At 38.6% G+C, this 27520-nt stretch overlaps 1 protein-coding gene across 1 annotated transcript; it reads right to left on the bottom strand.

Annotated features, from left to right (window-relative positions):
* Positions 1-343: 343 nt before the first annotated feature.
* Positions 344-21906, bottom strand: LOC142180768 (uncharacterized). The gene is made up of 2 exons (XM_075252837.1): positions 21625-21906; positions 344-637 (listed from the first exon to the last, which is right to left on the bottom strand). Exons 1-2 carry the CDS (start codon positions 21904-21906, stop codon positions 344-346), a joined length of 576 nt encoding a protein of 191 aa, XP_075108938.1.
* Positions 21907-27520: the final 5614 nt, after the last annotated feature.

Genomic DNA, 27520 nt, shown 5'->3' with positions numbered 1-27520 from the left:
TATACACTGCATGTAGCCTTTTGGTGTTGTTCTATGTATTTTCTTTGGATCTTCTATTTTTATGAGTTTGCCATTCCTCTTGTGAAGGATCTGCCCCTAAAATATGGAGTTCCTCCTTATCTTGTACTTGATCTTTTTGGTGCCTGACCTTCTGTTGGTGTTGAGGAATATGTTTTTGCTAAGACAGTAATGGAGTGAGGATCTCCATATAGTAAAGGTGCCAAGGCAGCTCAAGAATAACAATCCATATTGGCACAATTGGGGAATCTTCATTGCGACTGAAAAGAGGTGTCCAAGCTTCAATCTTCATCATTTGTCCTTGAATGTAGATGAATTTCTTGTTCTACACAGCTGCATGATCATATTCATTGTCTATATCGATGTAGACAATCTTTGAATTGAAATGAGCAATTTTGACTCCTCCCTTGAGCTCTGTTTGGTTTACAAAACTTCTTCCGATGACATCCATCCTAGGCATAGTATTAGAAAATTTCCCTACCACAGTATACTTGCACCTAGTAGCCATGGTGCCAATGTATTCTTCTATTTGGAAAACCACTGCAGGTCTGACTTGTTTGGTGGTTAGCTTTGGAGTGAAATTGATTGGTGTTCTCTCTGCTTCAAATGTGGCCCTGATCTACCATTGATTCAGTCTCAGTAGTGATGAATTTCCTTGATGTGTTTCCAGCTGATCTTCTAGGCATGGAACCTGACAGAGATATTGATTTTGGCATTGGTTTGTTACTGGGCACTCATGCCATATCTATTCCTCCTTACCCTATGGCCTCTCCTATGTTGAAGGAGTTGAAGGAACAGTTACAATAATTGCTTGATAAGGGCTTTATTCAGCCTAGTGTGTCACCTTGGGGTGCTCCTATCTTGTTTGCGAAGAAACATGATGGTTCTATGTTTATGTGCATTGATTATTGCTAGTTGAACAAAGTTATAGTAAAGAACCGGTATCTTTTGCCTCATATTGATGACCTATTTGATCAGTTACAGGGTGCTCGAGTGTTTTCCAAGATTAATTTGCATTCATGTTATCATCAATTGAAGATTCGGGAGTCAGATATCTCGAAGACTACTTTCAGGACTTGGTATGGTCATTACGGGTTCCTTGTTATGCCATTTGGGCTGACCAATGCCCCAACAACATTTATGCATTTGATGCATAGTGTATTCCGGCCATATCTTGACTCGTTCGGCATTGTCTTTATTGATGACATTTTGGTGTACTCCTGGACTTGGCAAGATCATGAGCAGCACCTGAGGACAGTGCTTCAGACTTTGAGAGAAAAGAAATTATGCAAAGTTCTCAAAATGTGAGTTCTGGTTGGATTCTGTGGTATTTTTGGATCACGTAGTATAGAGTGAAGGGATCACGGTGGATCCAAAGAAAGTGGAGGCAGTGTAGAGTTGGCCCAGACCATCCTCAGCTATAGAGATCCGGAGTTTTCTTGGTTTAGCGGGTTATTACCGTCATTTTGTTGACAAAATCTCATCTATTGCAGCACCTATGACCAGGTTGACCCAGAACGGTGTCCTGTTCAGGTGGTCAGAAGAGTGTGAGGAGAGCTTTCAGAAGCTCAAGATAGCTTTGACTACAGCCCCAATATTGATATTATCTATAGGTTCAGGGTCTTATATAGTCTATTGTGATGTGTCGTGAGTTGGCCTCAGCGCGGTGTTAATGTAGGATCGTAGGGTAATTGCCTACGCGTCCAGACAACTAAAGGTGCATGAAAAGAACTATCCTATCCCATGACCTTGAGTTAGCTACTATTATTCATGCCTTGAAGATTTGAAGGCACTATTTGTACGGTGTCCCTTGTGAGATTTATACCGATCGCCAAAGTTTGCAACATCTGTTCAAGCAGAAGGATCTTAAGTTGCGCTAGAGGACGTGGTTACATCTGCTTAAGGATTATGATATCTCTATTTTGTACCACCCGGGGAAGGCCAATGTGGTGGCCAATGCTTTGAGTCGCTGGGCAGAGAGTTTGGCTTATCTACCTGCAGCAGAGAGGCCCATGAAGTTGGATGTTTAGGCCTTAGCTAGCCAGTTTGTGAGATTGGATATTTTTTGAGCCTAGTCGAGTATTGGCTTGTGTGGTCTCTCGGTTTTCTCTTTATGACCATATCAGGGAGCATCAGTATGATGACCCCTATCTGATTGTCCTTAAGGTCACGGTTCAGCACGGTCATGATAAGGAGGTTACATTGGGGATAATGGTGCTTTGAGAATGCAAGGCAGGCTTTGTGTGCCTAATGTAGATGTTTTGCATGAGTTTATTCTTCAGAAGGCTCATAGCTCACGATACTCTATTCATCCGGGTGCCACAAAGATGTATCAGGACTTGAGACAGCATTATTGGTGGCGTAGAATGAAGAAGGACATAGTGGAATATGTTGCTTGGTGCCTAAATCGCTAGCAAGTGAAGTACGAGCATCAATGACCGGGTGGATTGCTTCAGAATTTAGAGATTCCGGAGTTGGACTCCTACGGACTCAACAGAAGTTTGATGCCGTTTGGGTGATTGTAGATAGGCTGACCAAGCCGGCTCATTTCCTTCCTATGATGACTACCTATTATTCCGAGCAGCTGGCTCGAGTTTATATCCGTGAGATTGTCAGACTTCATGGCATGCCGATATCTATCATCTATGACCAGGTACACAGTTTATATCACGGTTTTGGAGAGTCGTACAACATCAGTTGGGTACTCGGGTGGAGTTGAGCACAATATTTCACCCATAGACGGATGGACAGTCCGAGCGCACTATTCATATTCTTGAGGATATGCTCCGTGCATGTGTGATGAGTTTGGAGGTTCTTGTGATTAGTTCTTGCCACTTGCAGAGTTTGCATACAACAACTGTTATTAGTCCAACATTCAGATAACACCGTATAAGGCTCTGTATAGTAGGCGGTGTCGGTCCGTAGTGGGTTGGTTCGAGCCGAGTGAGGCTAGGTTATTGGACACACACTTAGTTCAGGATGCTTTGGAGAAGGTTAAGGTGATTTAGGGTAAACTTCGCACAGCCCAGTCCAGAGAAAAGAGTTATGCAGACCGGAAGGTTCGTGATGTTTCATTTGTGGTTGGAGAGTGGGTCTTGCTTCAGGTTTCGCCTATGAAAGGCGTTACGAGATTCGGAAAGAGGTGCAAGTTGAGCCCAAGGTTTATTGGTCCCTTTGAGGTGTTGCAGCGTGTTGGGTAGGTTTTTATGAGCTTGCCTTACCTCCCAGCCTAGCAAGAGTTCATCCGGTATTTCCACTTTTCGATGCTCTGGAGGTATCACGGTGATCCGTCTCACGTATTGGATTTCAGCTCAGTCTAGTTGGACAAGGATATATCTTATGTTGAGGAGCTAGTGGCTATATCGGACAGGCAGGTTCGAAAGCTGAGGTCAAAGAGCATTGTATCAGTAAAGGTTTAGTGGCGGGGTCAGCCGGTCGAGGAGGCAACTTGGGAGACCGAGCAGGATATGCGCAACCGTTATCCTCATCTTTTCACCACTTCATGCATGTCTCTATGCTCGTTCAAGCACGAACGAATGTTTTAAGAGGGGGAGGATGTAATGACCCCTCCGGTCGTGTTAAGAATTAATGCTCCAATCCCTTATTAACTGCTTCCCTATTGTCTATTTCTGCTATTGTGATTTGCCAAGACATTTCGTTTTGCGTTTCGAAGTGTTTTGGGACATATAGTCCCTAAATGAGAGCTTAAGTCTTAAAATTTATACTGTAGTTGGAATAGTGTGAAGACAGCTCCGAAATGGAGTTTCGTTGATTCTGTTAGCTCCATTGGCTAATTTTGGGCTTAGGGGTGTGTTCGGATTGTGTTTTGGAGGTCCGTAGCTCATTTAGGCTTGAAATGGTTAAAGTTGAATTTTTGGAGTTTCGGTCAGGTAGTTGAATTTTTGTTATCGGGGTTGTAATCTGATTTCAGAAGTTGGAGTAGGTCCATAGTGTTTGGGGTCAATCGGACGTAATTTGGTTGGTTTCGGCATCAGTTGTCGAATTTGGAAGTATCAAGTTCTTTAAGGTTGAATCGGTGGTTGATTTGTGTTTTTAACGTTGTTGGATATGATTTTAGTGCTCGACTAAGTTTGTATGATTTTTTAGGATTTGTTGGTATGTTTGTTTGAGGTCCCGGGGGCCTCGGATGAGTTTTCGGTGCTTAACGGATTGGTTTGAGACTTATGCAAATGGCCGAAGTGTGCTGCATCTGGTGTTTTCGCACCTGCAAACCTTCGGCCGCATATGCGGTGAGGAGCCCACATAAGCAAAGCGCAGAAGTGGTTAAGGGATCGCATGAGCGGATGATAGGTGCGGCCTAGTGCTCGCAGATGCGGTCCCAGCCCGCTTAAGTGATTTTTGCACCTACGATGGATTTACCGCACGTGCAGCGCCACAGGGGCAAAGTATGGACCCGCAAATGCGGTTTGTCTGACAGAAAAAGGGAGAATTCGAGGGTTTGGTGTTCATTCCATGAAATTCGATTTCGTGCTCGGAGGAAGACGATTTTTCGAGAGTTTTTAAGAGAAAATCATTGGATAAAGATTCCTAATCCTATTTTGATCATATTTCATTAATCCATAGTTATTTTTTTCATTTAATCAAAGATTTTGAGTGAGAAAGTTGGGAAAATGGGGGAAATGTTCCCAATCGAATTTCTGAGTTTTGAGTGAGATTTTAACATCAGATTTGGATATTTTTTGTACAAGTGAATTCGTGAGTGAATGGGTATTCATAATTTGTGACTTTTACCCGATTCCGAGAGGTGGGCTCGGGGAGGATTTTTGGGCATTTTTCTATTTTCTCACCTTAGCTTTGATTTCATTAGCTAAATTAGTTGTTTTTAGCTATATTTACATTATGTAATTGATTTGATTAGATTTCGGCCACTCGAAGTTGGATACTTCTGGCAAGAGCGTGATACCAGATTGATTTGATCTTGGTTCGAGGTAAGTAGCTGGCCTAACCTTGTGTGGGAGAACTCCTCTTAGGATTTGGTACTGTTTGATATATGAGCCTTGTGTATGAGCTGTGGCGAGTGCGTACACGAGATATTTGTTTTAAAAACCCCATTTTCATTAAGCAAATATCTGTTTTCCTTTAATTGAGCAATACTAGTATATGTAACTATCCTGTTTAGCTTAGGAAAGCATGCCTATGTGCCTTAACTGTCTTAACTGCCTTAACTGCCTATCTGAACTCTGTGCAGCATGTTTAGTGAAAATTATCTATCTTCTTTGGTATGAACTTAGTCTAAATTGTAGAATTCCTTATTGAAATTGTTGTTTATGATTGAGTGGCATATTTACTTTGGGACTACAGAACGGTATTCCGGGAGATCTCCCTACACGTTTATGTTTGGGACTACGGGACAGTATCCCGGAAGATCCCCCTGTACTGGATATTTACTTTGGGACTACGGAACGGTTTTTCCGGAGATCCCCCTACACATTTACATTTGGGACTACGGGATGGTATCCCGGGAGATACCCTGCACATTTACGCTTGGGACTATGGGACAGTATCCCATGAGATCCCCTATTGCTATCTCTGTGTACTGAGTTATTATTTTCTGTGATTTCATCCTCGTTAAATGTTAGCATTTATCTTTACTGCGATATTTCATACCGTATAATTATATATATATATATAGCAGTAGGGCCTTGATCTGATCTCGTCACTACTCGATCGAGGTTAGGCTTGGCACTTACTGGGTACCGCTATGGTGTACTCATGCCCTTTCCTGTCCATGTTTTTTCATGTGTAGATACAAGTACCTCTTTCTAGCTACATTTCTGGTGAGGCGAGACGACTGTAGACACTTCGAGGTATATCTGCCGTGTCAGCAGGCCTAGGAGTCCCTATCTACTCTACCTTAAGTTAAAGACTTTATTGTATTTTTCTTTGTTGATAGTTTCTGGAGTTTAGAAGCACTATTTACTTTTGTAGCTTGTGTCTCGTGATATTCCGGGTTTTGGGAGCGTTTATTTTCAGTCGAGAGTGATTATTGTATATGACGAGCGGCACCTAAATTTCTTAATTAAATTTACCTGTTAAATTGTTAGTTTTTCATGTTTTCGTCTCATTTTCGCAAAATGTTAGTCTTACCTAGTCGTAGAGACTAGGGTCCGTCATGACGGTTCAGGGAGGGAGAACTTGGTCGTGACAAGGAACGCAGGTACATCTTCAAATCCAGCTCCCATCGAATACAACATCATCAACAATCAACATCTGCACGCAAGGTGCAGAAGTTTAGTATCAATTTAGCCGACCCCATGCACTGAGTAAGTAACAAACCTAATCTTAGGTTGAAAGCAGTGACGAGCTGGAACATAGGTCGGGTCCAACACCAATAACCAATAGCAGTTCATAACAACGTAGAGCATATAAATAAGAAAATAACTCAGAGAGAGAAAATGCTCAGCTTTTCACAGTTTTGCGAAAATAGCTCCACCTTTCAGGAATATCAGTGAAAACTCAAATTCATTACTGAAATCGTCGTAAAATATGAGATGGTTTGAAAATGGTAAATTTTTCTAAAAATCCTTTCCACAATAAATTATATGTTTCGTTTTCTTTCCAGACAGCAAGTGTGAAATACCTCTCTATTCCCACATATCAATGTGTGTAAAAAGTCATGAATGATGTGATACCGTACAATATGAGGAAAATGCATCTCTATGCATGTATGTCATGTGTGCATGCCAATGCCATGTATCTCAGAGATGAATCATGTACTCACACTCTTAGAGTACTCAATATCACTGTCTCACACTTTCCACTCATCATGCTCAACCACTTGGTATTGTATATGGCCCATATGGCCTAGGAAAATCCATCCCGGAACATATACAACACTGACTACAAGTCACCTCGTACCAAGGAAAAAGGGAAATCCAACCCTGTGGAGAAATCCATCTCCATATATCAAGTAATTTGGACAAATACATGTCCAGGGAAATCCATCCCTTAATAATATCGTCCGCGCTCACTGGGGTGTGTACAAACTCCTGAAGGGCTCTTTCATCTCAAGCGCTATCATAAATCAAAACAATCATTGCAGCGTGCAACCCGACACCATAATTGTCACTCATAATTAGACTCTCGGCCTTACTCAGTCATCAATCTCTCTAGTCTCACCCACGGGCTCACAATGTCATGAAAAATGACCCGAAACAATAATATGATGTATCAATAAGTAGCAACTGAGACTGAGATGATATGAATGCATGAATATTACTGAGTACAAAATATCAATGAAATCAATGAGATGACAACAAGAAACGATCACTATGGGTCCCGACAATATCATTATAAAGCCTAAACATAATATCTAGCATGATGTGCCGCTCAATTACTTTATAACATGGTGAAACCACAGATATCAACAAAGTAGGACCACTATACAGTGTCATGAAGACAACAGAGTCATAATTCACAAGGTGCACGCCAACACGCCCGTCATGTAGCATGTGCTTCACCTCAACACCAATCACATAGCAATAATTTCAGGGTTTCATACCCTCAGCACTAAGTTTAGAAGAGTTACTTACCTTAAACAAGCCAATTCCAATACCGAGCAAGCCAAGCAATGCTCAAAAAATGCCATCCCGCGCATTTTGACCTCCGAACGGCTCAAAACTAACCAAAAAAACTCAAATACATCAAACAATGCTAAATGAACCAATCCCTATCAAAAAAAGTTGAATGTTTAATCAAAATCCAAAAATTGGAAAAGCCCAACTCGGGTCCGCGCCTCAAAACCCGAAAAACATACAAAATCTGACAACACATTAAATTACCATTCCAACCATACTTATTTCACTCAAATCCAACTCCGAATAGATATTTAAAACTCAAAAATTCACTTTATGAAATTTTAGACAAGACCCCCAAATTTCACTTTGAAATCATCAATCAAATACAAAAAACGAAGATGGTTTCATGAAATATAACTAAAATCGAGTATAGAACACTTACCCCAATCCATATGGTGAAAATCTCCTTCATAAATTGTCCTAATCTGTGTTCCCCAACTCAAAATATTACCAAATGAAGAAACCTTCGATATTAAGTATTTTTGCCTAGTTGTTCTGCCTTGTTTTTCATGCCAAACAATCCCAAAACTTGCTGAGGGATTCCTTGTGAAATTTTAGTCAATATAGGCTTTTGAATCACTCCATTTGACCTTATAATGAAGGAGATATGTTGGTTTTAATATTTTGAAATAGTGTAGATTTTTAAATATGAAGTCAGCGACAAATTCGTAATTAATCTGAATTATCTGGCAACCCAATTCTTAGTAAAATGACCATAAAATCCTCATACGATGTCCAAATTCAATGATTCTTTTTGCTACGGATCCGTAATTACGATACAGATCTAATGCTTTGACCAAAATAGAAATTGGATCTCATTTGTTTAATGTGGTACCATTTATGCTTGAAGAAACAATGTCGAAACATAAGAAAAACGAGCGCAACACAACCCAATTCTATTCAAAACTCACCCGAGCCCCTCAGGACCATGTACGAACATGCCAACAAGTCCTATAACATAACACAGACTTACTAGAGGCCTCAAATCATGCATAACAACATCGAAGCGATGAAACACACCTCAAATCAAACTTAATGAACTTTCGAACTTCCTACTTCTAAAAACTCACACCGAAACATGTCAAATCAATTTGGAATGAACTCAAGTTTTTCATACAAGTCCTAATACATCATACGGTGTTGCTCATGTCCCCAAACTACCGAGCGAAGTGCAAATGCTCAAAACTACCGTTTGAGTTGTTACAATTATAAATAGAATTATATTTAAGGTGAATGTCTATATTTTAGAGAGATTTTAGGGTTTGTTACTTGGTGGCTAAGTCACATTTTTTCTATAAATAGAGAGGTTATCTTCCATTGTAAATCATCCTAAATCAATAAGAATTCTCTCTCTCTACTTTTTTCTGCAATACTCTTCTTCTTCTTTTATTGTTTTATATCAAAAACTTCATTGGTGGACCTTAGAAAGTATTCAAGAAGACAAAGTGATTTTTTGATTTAGTGTTATTAGGCTAAATCGGTGATTGAAAATTGCTTGTGTTGGTATATGGAAGCATTGTTTTAAATTTAAGATTATTTGGTGTAGATTTGAGGTAGTTTGATCGAAATTGATATTGTAAATTCAAAGAACACTTTGTTAAAACAATACAAAACAAATATGCCTATCTGGTTGACTTTAATTGAACGACTTAACATATAGGTAGAGTAAATATAACATAAACTCTATCAATTTGGTAAAGAATTATTGAACAATAATAAATCTGTACGATGACGGAAGCTATTGTTTTAAATTATCGCTAATTTTGGGGACATTTGTGTTGGCCTATGTGAAATTTGTTTTGATGATTGACAAAGGAACTCAAGAATGAACCAGATCCATGCACAATGTACATAAACACGAGCAGATTTGAGCACAAGGGATGCACGTGAAGGAGAAAAGCTTAAGTAGCTATGCCTGATATCTCCTGAACGAAAAGGTTGCATAAATGATAAGGAGAAGGGCTCCTTACTCGAAGAGAACTTTATCCAAGATAAGAGAGGAGTTAGAAGTTGAAAATAATTAGAACTCTTCCACCAAGGAAGCGTATAGCATTGAAACTTTAGTTAATCTTACTCTACTAACTCAATAAATATCAATTTGTTCTATTCTACATGAAAGGCACAAACGTTGAAGTTAAACGTGAGTTGAGAGCAAAATAGCAAGGCATTTTGCAAGCAATTCGTATGTGATTCAACTATGCAAACCTGAAGCTACACGAACTAGATAGAAGAACCAGTTCCAAGCGTCTGTCTTTTATTCTAGTTTCATTGTAGTAGGGCTTTCAAGTTATACTTTTCAGCTTTATCTAGAAGGAATTGTACTAGGTACTCTTAGCGTTGTATTTAAGTTAGAGTTAACTTGAAGTTTTTGCAACATCCAGAGGCTAGTTGCCACTAAGGGTTAGAGGTAGTCTTTAGGTTTATAAAGAGTTTTGTAAATGTTATTTTTGATTCAGTGATTTCGTAAAATGTTGGGAAAAATCCTACTGGGTATTAGGTCAAAGTTTTTTCAGCTTTTGAGCCGGGTGTTTTCCACGTAAAAATACTTGTATTTTTTTACTTTTCGCATTTATTATTCCGCAATAGTAGTATAAGGAACACATAGAAGCCAGATTCCTCTATAATATGTGCGCGTGAAAATTGGACACCACACAAATCACCCCCTTTTGTGTTGTATTGAACTATAAAACATCAATTGGTATCAGAGCAGGTTATCTTTAAAGAGGCTTACACCTTAGGAGAAGATCAAGATGAGTGCACCACCTGAAAACTGGGAAGGGCAATCCACTGCTAGGCCACCACTCTTTAATGGCCAGTACTACTCTTGGTGGAAAAATAGGATGAGAGATCACATTATAGGAGAGGACTATAAGCTATAGGACATTGTCTTTGATGGTCCACTGGCTATAACAACAACAACAACATAACCAGTATTATCCCACACCATGGGGTCTGGGGATGTTAGTGTGTGTGCAGACCTTTCCCCTACCTTGTAAGGATATAGAGGCTATTTTCAATAGACCATCCGCTCAGAAAAACATATGCACCAAATTAATGAAAATATAAACAAGAAGGGACAGTACCAAAAATCCATATAAAAGAAGAATAAAAACAACAGGATAGTAAGGTGATCAACAATGAAAGAAAACAACAATTAGTCATAAAACTCTACTACCAACAGAAAACGAGACCGCGTGCCAATACTACTTTTATGAACACTCTAGACTATATACTCTACTACCCTAATCCTCGGCCTCTATACCTTCCTATGAATGGTCATGTCCTCGGTTAGCTGAAGCTGCGCCATGTCTTGCCTAATCATCTCTCCCCACCTCTTCTTTGGCCTACCTTTACCTCTCTGTAGGCCCTCTAACGTCAACCTCTCACACCTCCTCACCAGGGCGTCTGTGATTCTCCTACTCATATGACTAAACCACCTAAGACGCGCTTCTCGTATCTTGTCCTCAATAGGGGCCATACCTACCTTGTCGCGAATAACCTCATTTCTGATCCTATCTAACCTGGTGTGCCCACATATCCATCTCAACATCCTCATCTCTGCTACCTTTATCTTCTGGACCTGAGTGATCACGACTGGCTAACACTCTTCCCCATACACCATCATTTGTCTAACCACCACTCTGTAGAACTTACCATTAAGTTTCAGTGGTACCTTCTTGTCACACAAAACACCAGAAGCGAGTCTCCATTTAATCCATCCTGCCCCAATACGATGTGTGACATCTTCATCAATATTCCCATCCCCCTAAATAATAGACCCAAAGTACTTAAAACTTCTTCTCCTAGGGATGACCTATGAGTCCAGCCTCACCTCCCCTTCCCCTCCATGAGTCTCGCCACTGAACTTACACTTCGAGTATTCTGTCTTGGTCCTGCTAAACATAGATTCCAGTATTCTTGGTCCGTCTCATGCCTCGTCAATAAATACAATATCATCTGCAAATAGCATGCACCACGACACCTCCCCTTGGATGTGGCACATCAGTACATCCATCGCTAGAGCAAACAAAAAAAGGGCTAAGTGTTGACCCCATCATAACTAGAAAATGGTCCGAGTCCCCACCCATCGTCCTCCTCGAGTCTTGATTCCATCATACATGTCTTTAATCAACCTAATGTAAGCAACAGGTACACCTCTAGCCTCCAAACATATCTACAAAACCTCCCTTGAAACTTTATCGTACGCCTTTTCAAAGTTGATGAACAACATATGCATGTCCTTCTTTCTCTCCCTATATTGATCCATCAATCTCCTAACGAGGTGGATGGCTTCTATAGTCTAGTTCCCTGGCATAAATCATAACAGGTTCTCAAAAATAGACACACTCCTCCTCACCCTTAGCTCTACCACTCTCTCCCAAACTTTCTTAGTATGGCTAAGCAACTTGATACCCCTATAGTTATTACAATTTTGGATATCACCCTTGTTCTTGTATACAGAAATCATCGTGCTCCACTTCCACTCTTCGGGTATCTTCTTCTTTCTAAAAATGACATTAAATAACCTAGTGATCCACTCCAAGCCTGCCTTACCTGCACTCTTCCAAAACACAATCGGGATTTCATCCGGCACAATCTTTTTGCCCCTGTTCATCTGACGCATAGCCCCCTAAACTTCATCATCTATAATCCGCCTACAATACCCAAAGTCACAATTACTCCCGGAGAGTTCAAAACTACATAGTACAATGCTCTTGTCCCCCTCTTCATTCAAGATTCTATGGAAGTAGGTCTGCCATCTCTGACGGATTATCCCCTTATCCAACAAAACTCTACCTTTTTTGTCCTTGATGCACTTTACTTGGCCCAAGTCATGCGCCTTCTTTTCTCATCCCTTGGTTAACCTGAACAACCTCTTATGACCACCTCAGCGCTCGAGTTCCTCATACAAATGACTAAAAGCTGCAGTCTTGGCCACCATAACTAATAGCTTTTCCTCTTTCTTAGCCAACCTATAATTCTCCCTATTCTCCCTATTCTCCTCCTCGTTTATACCTTACACTAGCTCCAGATACACTGCTTTCTTGCTTTCCATTTTTCCTTGAACCTATCCATTCCACCACCAGTCTCTCTTGTGACCACTAGAGTAACCTTTTGAGACCCCTAATACCTCTCTTGTGGATTCCATAATGCACTGCGCAGTCGTAATCCACATAGCACTTGCATCCCCACTACTCCTCCCAGCCCCCATAGTCACCAGCTTGACCCCCAACTCATGAGATTTAGTTTTCGTCAAGGCTCCCCACTTGATCATATGTTGGCTATACATCGCCCTTTTCCTCCCCTCCCTTGTGATCTCAAGGTCCATGACCAGGAGCCTTTGAAGGGTTGAGAGGTTCTCACTCAGGATGACCTTTCTATTACACCCCATATTTTAATACATGAAAGTACTCCATATGTAAATTGATATATGCTCAGAATAGAGATGTTACATCCCACATTTTCGTACATTAAAGTTTTATCATAAGTTAATCGACGTAGGCTCGGGAGTGAGATCTGAGGTTATAAGAATTTATGCTATTTATAATAGGTGATAAGTAAATTCGTGAAGGTGAGAGGGTAAGCGAATCAAAGAAAATGAGTTTCGTCAGAGTTTGACAAATTGGGATAAAATACTGTTGAAGCTATAATACATCGGATTTATGAACTAGTGCCATACAAGGTACCACATGACCATAATAGTAAAGTATATTAAGTGTGTTAAAAGTGAGTAGTATTTTAAGTAGTTTGAGGTTATTTTTAATTATGTGGATTATTGGGCAATTATTAATTATTAGTGGGAGAATAACCAAATAATTTAAATGTTTGATAAGCTTACCAAGGCCCCTCCCCCAAATGTAGCAGCCCATGAGGTTGGATCAAAACCCAAGTAGTGACTCTTGGTTTAGGAAATTAGGTGGCATTTTAGGGAAAAAGTAATCCTTAAAGTGGGGCCCACTCACAAGGTTAAAATCAACCTCCCTAATTCATTAAAAGGGAGATGGATTAGAACTTTAAAAACAGCAACGGATGAATTCTCAAAATAGGAATTCACATGAACCCTTACAATGCTATAGCAACGTGAACTGCAAATTCTAAGGGAGCAAAGTACATCCTTTCTCAAGAATATCATACGGATTTTTCTCTACTTCAGTCCGCAGTTACATGATTTGTCGCAATTGACGTGTGTTAGAGGGACTGTCAAGTGAATCGGCTCGGGTATGTTAAGGCTATCCCTTATTTCTTTTTGGCATGATTCATACGATACAAACAAAGCGAGCAAACACACAACTTTCAGAATGACTCTATTCATAGAAGTAATAGAGGTGTCTATGTTCTTAATTCCCCATGTGGCTTATTATTATATATTTTGTTCATGGGTCACAGAAAATACTTAAGTTGATAAAGTTTGTTTCATGAAATTAATCAAAAGCATATTGATCTTATAACATTCCGAGAAATCTTATTAACATATTTCTTCTACATTTCATTCATTTATACATGTACCTTGATCCATGATAAGATGGAGCTATATATGTGTATATTATCTGTATATGGGATATTGGAAAATGTTACGGTGTTATATACGCACCAGCACTTGATCGGCTGGTATACGTTGATGATTTTGCCCATAGTGGTCTAGATGATATCTTAGGATGTCCTCAGAGGCTTGATGATGTTATGTACGCATATACCTATGCATGGTATGAAGTTTATATGCATATGTATGACATTTCAAATATTAAATGATTCATAGAGCTATTTAGACTTACATGTTAAGTCTTTTACTCCATATTTCTCTCACAACTTTCATTTACTGATGTTCATTCCTTACATACTCGGTACTTTATTTGTACTGACATCCCTTTTGCTTTGGGACATTGCGTTTCACGCTCGCAGGTCCCGATAGGTTGAGAGTGCTACAGGTAAGGTATCAGCTCAATGGAAGGTGTTGGTATGCTCTATTAGTTCCGGAGTTGCTTATTTTGGTCATTAGGATTTGCACATGTATTGACTGTTATGGCAGGGCCCTGTCCCGACCTTTATGATATTTATGTATTCTTAAAGGCTTGTAGATAGATTTTATGTATACGAATACTTGTATGGCCTTGTCGGCCTATGTTTTGAATATTTTAAGGATTATGCCGGCCTTATAGACCCGTACGTCATACGTATAAGCTAGTATATCAAGTTGGGTCATCATATATTGAGTATTACCTCATGTTTCATTCTAGTTATCTCGCAGCATCCTTTTCATCTCATTTACCTATGATAGTATGATACGAAAGATACGTTATATTGGTACTCGGTTGAGTAAGGCACCAGGTGCCCATTGCGGCCCATCGTTTTGGGTCATGACAAAGTGGTATCAGAGCAGTTCTGTCCTAGGGAGTCTACAAGTCATGTCTGGTAAAGTCTTGCTTATGGGTGTGTCGTGCACCACACTTATAAGTAGGAGGCTACAGGGAATTTAGGACTGTCACGCTTTCTTCTTACTCTGGATCGTGTGGTACGGCTCACTTGTAAGAATTCAGATTCGTAAATTCTTTTTTAATCATAATAAGACGATACTTATAACCAAAAAACAGTTGGTAAGAGATTGCATTTGACTGTGGAAGAGTTGAGTCAGAGGAAGTCGATTTTGCATGATGCTTATGATGAGTAAATGTAAGGTCTTCAGTAGATCATCTGTGGACTAAGATGTGTAAGCTTCATGATAAGGAGCCTTAAGGCATGAGTATCTATCCACCCTTATGGTAAAAAAAGAAACAAGAAAATTAGAAGGTAGATACAAGTTTCAACAAGTAAAAGAAGCAAGGTGAAGAAGGCTACGAGGCGCCCAGTTGATGAAGATTATCAGTATTTACAATTCAGGCAGATAAATATAATGCTTTTGAGTTACCTTCAACAGTAATAGAGGTATGTATAGTCGGCCACACCCATCTTAGTTATGCCATATGGGAGCTAGCAGATATGGTTTAGGAGAAGGACGGAATATCAGGATTCGGCTGGGGTTAGAATAACCCAAAATGGTGAATGGATTGTTTGTGTTAGTTGACGTTTCCGAAGGATATTGCAAATGTGCTAATAAACTCCTTGGGAGACACCTAGATGGTGCACTCTAGAATAGTATAGCTAGATATGAATACTAGAATGTTCAAAAAATATTTACAAAGATAGGCACTAGAAGCCTGGAAGGGATACATATACCTTAGTGTGGCTCCCGTCCCTAGTAGAGAAAGAATTTTAGGCAACCCAAAGAATTAGTGGATGGAGCAAGGAGAGATAAAAGCAAAAAAATGTCTTGTTGAAGTTTTCAGAATAAAGTGATAGACAGAAATGTTAGCAGGAAAATAAGGAGAGTTTTAATGAAGAATTATGAGTAAGATGTGATACATGAATGACAACAGTAGATAAAAATATGACAGTGTTACAAAGTTTATAGTCAAGGGAAGGAAAAGATGAGAACTGACAGGCCTTGAGACAACGAAAGAGTATAGGACATAAAGTCATATCCTCATTTCGAGAAATAAGTTCATGACTCTAATGTGATTACCAGAAGGAAAAGTTAGACTCCATAATAATAGACATCAGTATGGGATGGTGAACAAGATAAACTAAACATGAATTAGGGACTGAGTGATTTGATAATAGTCAGCATCATGAGAATTTTAGATTGCACTCTGGCAATAATAGAATGGATGACAGAAGAAAAACATTTAAATCTTATTTAGGAAGACGCTTCCCTAAAGCAATAAATGTGAGCAAAGTTAAGCTTAAGGGACTATGTGTGCCAGTTACACTAAGTGTCACTCTCGTGAGTAAGATATTTTGTTATCCTTGGTAAAAAAGGATTACCGCAAGGCGAGTGAGGGTCATCGATGATGTGACAAGAAGCCAAAGATGAAGAGGTAAAACATCTATAGGTAGATCGTCGTAGCACTAAATCATAGTACCCCCCTAAAGGGGGGAATATGGAGTGATGTGGCATTAAGTCAGAATTAAGTGGTTCTAGTAACTTTAGAATAGTAAAGGAAGAATGTGGTAGAGGCAAAAGGAATGAGATTTCATTTATTTAGATCCTACAGACATAATACGACTCCAGAACATTAAGCAAGTACGACGTCAAGAAGAGGAAGTAAGGGTTCCGGTCTGGGATGTTATTGATAAATAATGAGTCGGTGCGAGAGGTAAGTTAAGATAAAAGAAATAACCCAAGAAATATTCCGCAGAATATTGATATGAGAATGAGCCAACAAGTAGTTAGTAGTTGATTCAGGAAGAGCCTGGTTATGGCTAGACAAGAGGATACAGAGAAATCAACAGATTGTGCGAGAAAAACATAGTGAACCCCAACATGGGGAATTCAGTCTTGCAAATATGACATCGTGACCCTTGAGAAATATTCAGATAAGAGTTGGGGTAGTTAAAGGTACCGTATGACAGTTACGTAAATAAAAAAAAGTGTCACTGGGAAGACAATCAAAATATCAGTTAAAAAACAACCCTACAAGCACAAGGGCGTGGAGGTAAGTAACTAGGGTTAATTATAGGCGAAGAAGGACATCAAAAATTCTATCGAGTATGCGATGTAATAAGCTCACAGCTTTACAAGAGTCAGAGAGTCCTCCCTATGTACTACAATGAAAGACTAGCTGAGGAAATAAGAAAGAAGGTTTCAACCTAAACATAGTAACTTGAAGAAGAAATGGTCATGTAAAAACAGTTTCACTACATCATTGTATTCACTTCATAAGAAAATGGCACCTTTCATGGCTAATGAATGGGAAGTAAAATCAAAAGTAATATTCGAGATCATATGAGTTGCGCAAAATTTCGGCATGTGTGGGAACTAAGATAAGCTAAGTATATACACAACAAAGGTGAGAAAGGCCAGGAAATGTAATAGCTTACGTTTAAAGAAAGTTGAGAAGGAACGTAAGGAATTATTCCATCAATGATCTGAAGTTAGTTGACAATCATACAACCGTAGAAGACTCCGATATAAGTTAAAAGAAATAATTGAGTACAGGTCATAGACAAAGGATTGAATTATTAGAAGATTGTATAATGGATATTCCATAGCATCCATGAAAGGCTAAAGTAATAACTAATACCAGGAGCCGCAGATCGGATGATAATTTAAGCCTACATAAAGGCTGACCAGAAGGAAGATGAAACTAAAGAGTTACATCAACTATGTAAATTAGGAGTCTGATTATTGGACCCAGAAAATTATATAAATCGTGATTGAGAACATAGCAAAATCATTCTTAATATCAGAGGTACAAGAGAGATAGTACAGTAGCCATATTTTATAATGGCTCTATGATAAAGCCAGTTAGAAGAGTAACAGCCTTATAAGAAGTCTGTATGAAGCTCCCACCAGATTGTTTATGCACCAGGGGTGCAAGTATTATAATAGTGCTCCAAGTTGTGGATGTAAATTATACCTTTGTGGAAGGGAGATCATGAAAGAGATAGAAGATGCGATGAGAGATTTTAAGGTAAGTAAGGTAAAGGTGAACAACGTATGAGATACTCAGGTGCAGAAGGTTGTGAATAATCTATACTTCAGATAGAGGGCTAGAAGCGTTAGGATATAGTACCCAAGAATGATAGTAGTGTGATTAGTGGCATATCTTCCAGCCTATGGTTTCTAGGTATCGAGAGGTCTAGTTAAAAGAGTAAAGAAAAGTTTGAGACGATGTGATGTCTTGCTTGATGTTCCATAATAACATAAGGAAATCTATTGTTCAAGAAAGTTGAAGGAACATTGCGAGTAGTATAAATGGATATGTGTAGGTCGCAAGCTAAAGTATGGTAAAGCAATAAGGTTTTAGGACGACATGAGTAAGGATAAGGAAAGACAAGTGAGAAGGTGACGATTATGGATAAGTCCTTGGAATTAAGACCATGAAAACAAGAGAGCTAATGGTTTCTCTAGGGTTTAGAAAGTTCAGTATAGCCTGAATGAACTCAAATGAGTCGAAGACTAATAGCATTTAGAAGAGATGGAATGCTGCCCTGGTAATAGAATGAGGGTGTAATTATGATAGATAAAGGATGACGTTTGCGCCTACGATCGAGTAATGATTTGAAGGAAAAAGAGGATTTCATGGACAGCACATAATTAGAATACCCCCACCCATAAGATAATCATGTTGGGATGCTATGAAATATGGTTATTGAGGTGTAGTATCGCCCCAAGGTAGATTAGGCAAGTCACTTCGCATATCCCCTATGAGACATAAGCCCTAGTGAGAATGTATTATGTAAGAAGTTTCAAGTTATCAGTGGTAGATTGTAGTTCAACATGGAGGTGAATCAACAATGGAGGGATAAAAGTTACAAAGTATAAGATTAGATTAGGCCATCAGTCTTCAGAAGAACATCAATGAAGAAGCATTAAAGGACTTAGATTTATACATATAGGATGAGCAACGAGAGTAACGCAGAGTTTTGTAGCAGACATCAGTAATGATAAATCGAAGTAAGAGTTATGGTATAGTATGACCTACCTAGATGCAGTAAAGTCATATGTATGGATAACCGGGTCTATGAAATAAGGTATAGCAATATTCGTAAGTTCAACAAAATACCGAGCGAAGAACTTCGGTATACCTATAGATGCCCAGAAGGATATTTTATCAAGCTTTCTATGTGTTTACAAAGTGAGGCCTAGAGATTGGCTAAAAGCTGGAGGAAAAAGGAGAAAACAGTCGCATAGGTGAAATTACAAGGTCAGTGTCGTACAGGCTGCATGATAGAAGGTAGCAACAGTTACGAGATTGGAAGGATTTCGACCACAAGTCATGGTGTGAGAAAGAGGCCTAAAGGGGAGAATTCCCTGGCCTTTGGAATGTTCCAAAGGGGGGAATTATGTTACACCCCATGTTTTCATATGTGAAAGTATGCCATATAGTAAATTGATATAAGCTCAGAAATGAGATGTTACCTCCCGCATTTTTGTACGTTAAAGTTTCGTCGTATGTTAATCGACGTAGGCTCGGGAGTGAGATTATTATTGAGGTTATAAGCATTTATGCTATTTATAATAGGTGATAAGTAAATTCGTGGAGGTGAGAGGGAAAGCGAATCAAAGAAAATGAGTTTCGTCAAAGTTTGACAAATTCGGATAAAATACGGTTCAAGGTATAATACCTTGTATTTTTGGACTAGTGTCACACAAGGTACCACGTGACCATGATAGTAAAGTTTATTAAGTGTGTTAAAAGTGAGTAGTATTTTAAGTAATTTGAGATAATTCTTAATTATGTGGATACTTGGGTAATTATTAATTTTTAGTGGGATATTAACCAAATAATTTAAATGTTTGATAAGCTTAACAAGCCCCCCCCACCCCCCAACGTGGAAGCCCATGAGGTTGGATCAAAACCCAAGCAATGACTCTTAGTATAGGAAATTAGGTGGCATTTTAGGGTATTTTTGGGCAAAAGTAATCCCTAAAGTGAGGCCCTCTCACAAGGTTAAAATCAACCTCCCTAATTCATCAAAAGGAAGATGGATTAGAACTTCAAAAACAACAATGGTTGAATTCTCAAAATAGGAACTCACATGAGCCCATACGATGCTATAACAGCATGAATTGCAAATTCTAAAGGAGCAGGTTACAACCTTTCTCAAGAATATCATACGGATCTTTTTCAACTTTGGCCTGCCATTATGTGATTTGTCGCAATTGACGTGTATTAGAGGGATTGTCAAGAGAATCGGCTCAAGTTTGTTAAAGCTATCCCTTCTTTCTTTTTGGCATGATTCATACGATACAAACGAAACGAGAAAACACACAACTTTCATTAATGACTCTATTCATAGAAGTACTAGGGGTGTCTATGTTCTTGATTCCCCATGTGACTTATTATTATATCTTTTGTTCATGGGTCTCAGAAAATATGTAAGTTGATAAAGTTTATTTCATGATATTAATCAAAAGCATATTAATCTTATAACATTCTGAGAAATCTTGTTAACATATTTCTTATGCATTTCATTCATTTATACATGTACATTGACAACATGACCATATGGCATTATATATGCGTATATTATTTATATATGGGATATGGGAAAAGGTTACGACGTTATATATGCACCACCACCTGATCAGTTGGTATACGTTGATGATTTCGCCCACAATGGCCGAGATGATATGATGGATGCCCTCAGAGGCCTGATAATGTTATGTACGCATATACTTATGAATGGTATGACATTTATACGCATATGCATGATATTTTAAATATTAAATGATTTACAGAGCTATTTAGACTTACATTTTGAGTCTTTTACTCCATGTTTCTCTCATGACTTTCATTTACTGATGTTCATTCCTTACGTACTCGATACTTTATTTGTACTGATGTCCCTTTTGCTTGGGGATGTTGCGTTTCATGCCCGTACGTCTCGATAAACAGGTTGAGAGTCCTACAAGCAGGCTATCGGCTCAACGAAAGGTGTTGGTGCACTCCATTTGCTCCGGAGTTGCTTATTTGGTCAATAGGAGTTGGACATGTATTGACTGGTATGGCGGGGCCCTATCCCAACCTTTATGGAATTTATGTATTCTTAGAGGCTTGTAGACCGATGTCATGTATACGGATACTTGTATGGCCTTGTCAGCCTATGTTTTGAGTATATTAATGATTATGTTGGCCTTATTGGCCCGTACGTCATATGTATAAGTCGGTATATCAAGTAGGATCATCCTATATTGAGTATTCCCTCGTGTTTCATTCTAGTTATCTCACAGTAGCCTTTCTGTCTCATTTACCTATGATAGTATGATAAGAAAGATACGTGATGTTGGTACTCAGTTGAGTAAGGTACCGGGTGCCAATCGGTTTGGGTCGTGACACTTGAAATCCGTGCAAAATCCTCTATTTGACTGCCTTCAGAGTAAATAAACAATCTGAGTCTCGCCCACCAAACTCCGAAAAGTGACCAATTTCTTTCTCTTCTTCAAGAAACTCGAGTTTGTTACTACCAAATCAAATGCTCTAGCAAAGTCTAGCTTAGTCATTCCTCCTCCGTTTCTATCGCCAAAACCAAAGCTACCATGTATATCATCATACCCCCCAGATGTCGCTCCCATGTTGTCACTGAAATCTCCTCCTATGAAAAATTTCTCGGTATGCGGGATACAACGCACCATCTCATCCAAATCCTCCCAGAAATGCCTCTTGACTTCCTCATCCAAGACTGCTTGGGGTGCGTATCCACTGATTATATTCAAGGTAAAACCTCCAACAACCAGCTTAATAGTCATCAGCTTATCATTCACTCTCCTAACTTCCACCACTAGTTCATAGAGGTTCTTATTAACTAAGATAGCTACCCCGTTCCTTTCCCTACCCTCCTAGGATACAAAAGTTTGAAACTACCCACATCCCACGCCTTATCTCCTTACCATTTAGTCTCCTGTACATAAGCTATATTAATGTTCCTTTTCTCGAGAATCTTTGCTAACTCTATAGATTTTCCAATCAAAGTTCCTATGTTCCAAGACCCCACTCTCAGCCTAGTAGCTACCTTAGCCCTCTTACCCCCTGCAACCCTTCTCATCGTGCTGACACCCTCTATGACAAGACCTTACTCTTCCATTATTCACCAAAGGCACTATAATCTAGGAGTCACTGTGCAAGCACTATCCCGAAAACAAGCGACAAAAATAAAGTGAATTATTGAAATATAATCTACCATTAAAGGTCACAAAATAGGTGAAGAAATAAAATAAATGAACTAGTGGGACTATAATCTACAACTAAAGGTCGGAAGAATGGGTAAAGAAATAAAACAAAGGAACTATAATATACAACTAAAGGATAGGAAAATAGGTGAATAAATACAATACAATAGCTAAAGGGGGCTATAGTCTACAACTAGAGGTCACAAAGAAAATGTGCAAAACTAGAACAGAACTACTAGGGGGTATTTGAAAGAAAGATTCAAAATAAGGATGTAAATAGGTAGATAACAATATAAACAAGTAGGCAAAGCTTTCACTAATGCAATTAATTTGACAATGCTAGGGTAAATATTAACTAAAGATTCGGGAACAAAATGGGTAGGCAAGAAGATACAATTATGCTAAATATAAAACTATTAAAATATCAAGACAAAAGAGGAAAAATAGAACCTGGATGGTCCACTGGCTACCTTGAAGAAAAATGCTAATGGAGTAGATGTCCCAAAGACAAGCACGGATTGCACTGCTAAAGACTTGAAGAAGTGGGAGAAGAATGCTATAGCCAAGAAATGGTTTGTTTGTGAACTTAGTCCAAATGCGTACAACAGAATCCAAGGTTATGCCACTACTAAGTAAATTTGGGATACACTTCAAGTGGATCACAAAGGAACTACTTAGGCGAAGAGATCCAGAGGAACTCTATTGTACTCTCAGTATGAGAAATTTGCTATAAAGGATCGGGAAACCATTCAAAATATGTACACAAGGTTCACTACACTGACAAATGAGCTAACATCTCTTAGAAGTATTATTCCCCAAGAAGAAAGTATCGAGAAAATACTAACTAGGTTTTTCCTATAACATCGGATCGCAAGATCACTGCCATCCATGAATCAATGAATATTGCCACTCTCCCACTAGATGAATTGGTTGGAAATCTCATTGCCTATGAACATAGGAGACAAACCATGAATATAGATGTACCTAAGAAGGAAAGGAGCTTGGCACTCAGAATCACTGAAGGTTCGGAATTGCAAGATTATGAAATGCCAATGATCACTAAAGACTTCAAGAAGTACCTGAGGAGAGGAAAGGGTTCTTCAAGAAGTGGAAGCTACAACAAGTCAAAAGCTCCGGAGAAGCAAACCAATGATGGCTACTGCATCCACATCAAGAACTCTCCTTTGTGGGAAATTGAATGGAAGAAGAAAAGAGCTGAATGAAGGAACATGAAGAAGGAACAAGTTCAACTCAAGAAAAGCAAAAACAAAGGATCAACTAAGGTTATGGTCACTGCTTGGGGAGAAAGATCAGATGAAAGCTCAGATGATGATGATGATGATGATGATGATGAACAATCACTTATGGTCGTTGGAGATTCTTATAAAAAAACTGAGGTAAGTGTCCTTCGTCTTAAAGACAAAATTAAATTTTTATTAAAGAAAGTTTCTCTGAGTTTTTACTAAAGATAATTGATGAATCTAAGGATATAAATAATGAAAAGGAACAGCTATCAAAAAAATGTGTGATTTTAAAAGCTAAGTGCAAACACCTAGAACTTAGGGCTAGTGAAAATGCTGTGTTGAAGAACCATGTTCATGAACTTGACATAACTATCCTAGAACTTGGATCTGAAAATCTAAAACTGAAATTAGGAACATGTAAAAAGATAGCTGATCACACACAACTCACTTCAGAAGAAACTATAAGAAAAATAAAACATGAGTTGTACAAGAGAGATAAAGAGTTAAGAATCTTAAAGGAGTACCTAAGCAAGGTCAAGCATGAGTTAGACAGAACATGTAAATGGAACAGGTCATCCGATGCACTTTCATGTCTACAAGAACACCATAGTAGAAACATAAGAGAACTTGGCTTTGGGAACCCTGCACCTAAGTGGGATCCCAAAAGCAAGTACCTCACACTTCCTGAGAATAGGATTTGCACACACTATGGTGAAACTGGTCACTACAAAAGTGAATTCACTTCAAAAGAAAAGGCAAGTCAAAAGAACATTGAATTTGTTCAAGGAAAGAATAGGCTTCAAAGTTGGGCTAAAAAGAATTTGATTCATCCTTTTGCCTATAGAAAGGGACCCAAACTAGTTTGGGTTCCTAAGACTAACCCTTTATTTCCTTTTGCAAGTCCGAGTGTAGGGGAGAAGCCAAATATTGTACATAAATAGTGGTTGCTCAAAGCACGTAACGGGAAGCAAGAACCAACTCCTTTCACTTGAAGACCTTAAAAGAAGGAAAGATCATTGGGGTTGGAAAGGTAGGTAAGACTGATTCTTACTCTATTAAGACTGTCTACTTGATAGATAGACTGAAGTGAAGTCTAATAAGTATATCACAATTGTGTGATAGAGTTAATATGGTAGCATTCACCTCTACAAAATGCTTTGTGATTAATCTTACACTGAGCAGATAGTTTTGCAGGCAAAAAGAGTGAACATATATTTTGTGGATCTGTCTATACTTTCAGATAATGAGCTCACTTGCTTAAGTGTGTTGGATAATGATCCCCTCCGTTGGCATAAAAGACTTGGATATGTCAGTCTAAGACAACTCAACAAACTAGTCTCCAAGGATTTAGTGATAGAACTGCCTAACATTAAATTCAAGAAAGATAAAATTTGTGAGGCCTATGCAAGGGGGAAGCAGGTAAGATCCTCTTTCAAAAGCAACAGAATCGTAAGCACTATCAGGACGATGGAACTAGTCCATATGGATCTTTGTAGGCCAATGAGAACATTGAGGAGATGTGGTAAGAGATATGTTATGGTGCTTCTTGTTGATTACTCTAGGTTTACTTGGACATTGTTTTTAACATCTAAAGAGGAAGCATTTGACCTATCCACTTCTTTTGTTAGAAAGACTCAGAAACATTTAAGTAATCAAATTACATCAATTAGGTCTAATCATGGTATTGAATTTAAGAATGCTAAATTTGCTGAATTTTGTGATGAGCATTGCATAAATCATAATTTTTCTCCTCCTAGAACTCCACAACAAAATAGAGTAGTTGAAACAAAGAATAGGACATTGGAAGAAATAGCTAGGGCTATGCTTATTTCTAGTGAACTGCCCCATAGCTTCTGGGCAGAAGCTGTAAACACTGCATGCTACATCACAATTAGGTGCATGACTAGCCCTCTTGTTGAGAAGACTCCCTACGAGTTACTTAAAGGGAGAAAGACAAATATATCAAATCTTAGTATATTTGGATGCAAGTGTTTTGTGCACAATAATGGTAAAGACTCCCTAGGTAAGTTTGGTCCCAGAAGTGATAAGGGAGTATTCTTGGGATATTCTTCACATAGTAAACCTTATAAGAGTTATAACAAAAAAACTATGTCTGTAGAAGAAAGTGTACATGTGGTTTTTGATGAAACTAATATTCTTTCTAAAAGGTAGGAAGATGATGATGAAGCAATTGGGCTAGTAAAAAACTCAAATGAAACTACAATCTAGACTAAAGCTGCACTAGAGGGAGGAAAAGGTGATGGAACATGTTCTTCCACCCAGCACAACCTAACAGGGGAACTGAATGAAGAGGAACAAATTCTTAAACCTCGAGGGAACGTGTCCATGAACCTGTTCCGCATCAACAAAACATTGAAGGAATATCTAGGGGAAACTAGCTGGTTGTTAAAACTTAAAAGTATCAAAGTTCTCATCCCATTGAGAACATAATTAGTAATCCAACCTGTGGAATTAAAAGCAGATCTTCTTTGAAGAATTTTTGTGATTTTGATGCTTTCTTGTCTTTCATTGAACCTAAAAATGTTGTTGAAGCTTTGTAGAATGCAGACTGGGTAAATGCAATGCAAGATGAACCAATTTGAGAGAAGTCAAGTTTGTCATATGGTACCAAGACCCAAGGACATATCAGTAATTGGCACAAAATAGGTCTTCAGAAACAAACTTGATGAAAATGGAACAACTATAAGGAACAAGGCAAGATTGGTGGTTCAAAGATATAGTCAAGAGGAGGGCGTAGACTATGATGAGACTTTTTCTCCAATTGCAAGATTGGAAGCAATTAGACTTCTTATAGCCTTTATTGCTTACATGGAATTCACTCTCCATCAAATGGATGTCAAGAGTTCCTTCCTTATGGCTATCTAAAAGAAGATGTGTTTGTCAAGAAACCTCTGGGCTTTAAAGCAAGGAATGTCCTGATCATGTGTACAAGCTTGAAAATGCACTTTATGGGCTCAAGCAGGATCCAAGAGCATGGTATGAAGATTGTCAAATTCTTGCTTGAGCATGGCTACAAGAGAGGTAAAATTGACAATACTTTGTTCTTGAAAGAAAAAGGTAAAGACCTCTTGGTAGTTTAGATATATGTTGATGATATAATCTTTGGAACCACTACTGATAAGTTAAGTAAAGAATGTGTTAAACTAACGGGGAGTGAATTTGAAATGAGTATGATGCGTGATCTTAATTTTTTTTGGCTTACAAATTAAATAAAATTCAATTGGAACTATGATCCATCAATAGAAGTATGTTAAAGAGTTGCTTAAAAGGTTTAAACTAGAAGACTCCAAAGAATTTGACACACCTATAGCAACAACTACAAAATTGGATATAGATGAACCTAGTTCATCTGTTGATCAGAAGTTGTATAGGGGAATGATTGTTTCTTTGTTATATCTCACTACTAGTACACCTGACATTGTTTTCAATATAGGAATTTGTGCTACATTTCAGGCAAATCCAAAGGAGTATCACTTTACTGCAATCAAGAGGATCTCGAGATACCTAAAAGGCACTATTGACCTCTATCTATGTTACCCAAAAGGTAATAATTTCAACTTATTAGGATATGTTGATGCTGATTATGCTGGTTTCTTGTAGATAGAAAGAGAACCTCAGGTATGACACACATTATTGGCTCATGTATTGTGTCTTGGGCCACCAAAAAGCAAAATTCTGTGGCCTTGTCTACTGCTGAAGTTGAGTATGTCATTGCTGCCTCATATTGTCCTTAATTGTTCTAGACCAAACAACAATTAATGGACTTTGGAATTGATATAGGTTGTATCCCCATCTATTGTGATAACACCAGTGAAATTAGTGACAGAGAACTCAGTTCATCATAAAAGAACTAAGCACATAGATTTTAGGCATCACTTTTTGAAGGAGAACTATGAAAAGGGTTTGATCATTGTATAATTTGTGCTAGT

This window comes from Nicotiana tabacum, chromosome 5, assembly GCF_000715075.1.
Source record: "Nicotiana tabacum cultivar K326 chromosome 5, ASM71507v2, whole genome shotgun sequence".
Lineage (NCBI taxonomy): Eukaryota > Viridiplantae > Streptophyta > Magnoliopsida > Solanales > Solanaceae > Nicotiana > Nicotiana tabacum.
Note: the sequence above shows the minus strand (reverse complement) of the source record. Positions and strands in the feature narration are given on the sequence as shown.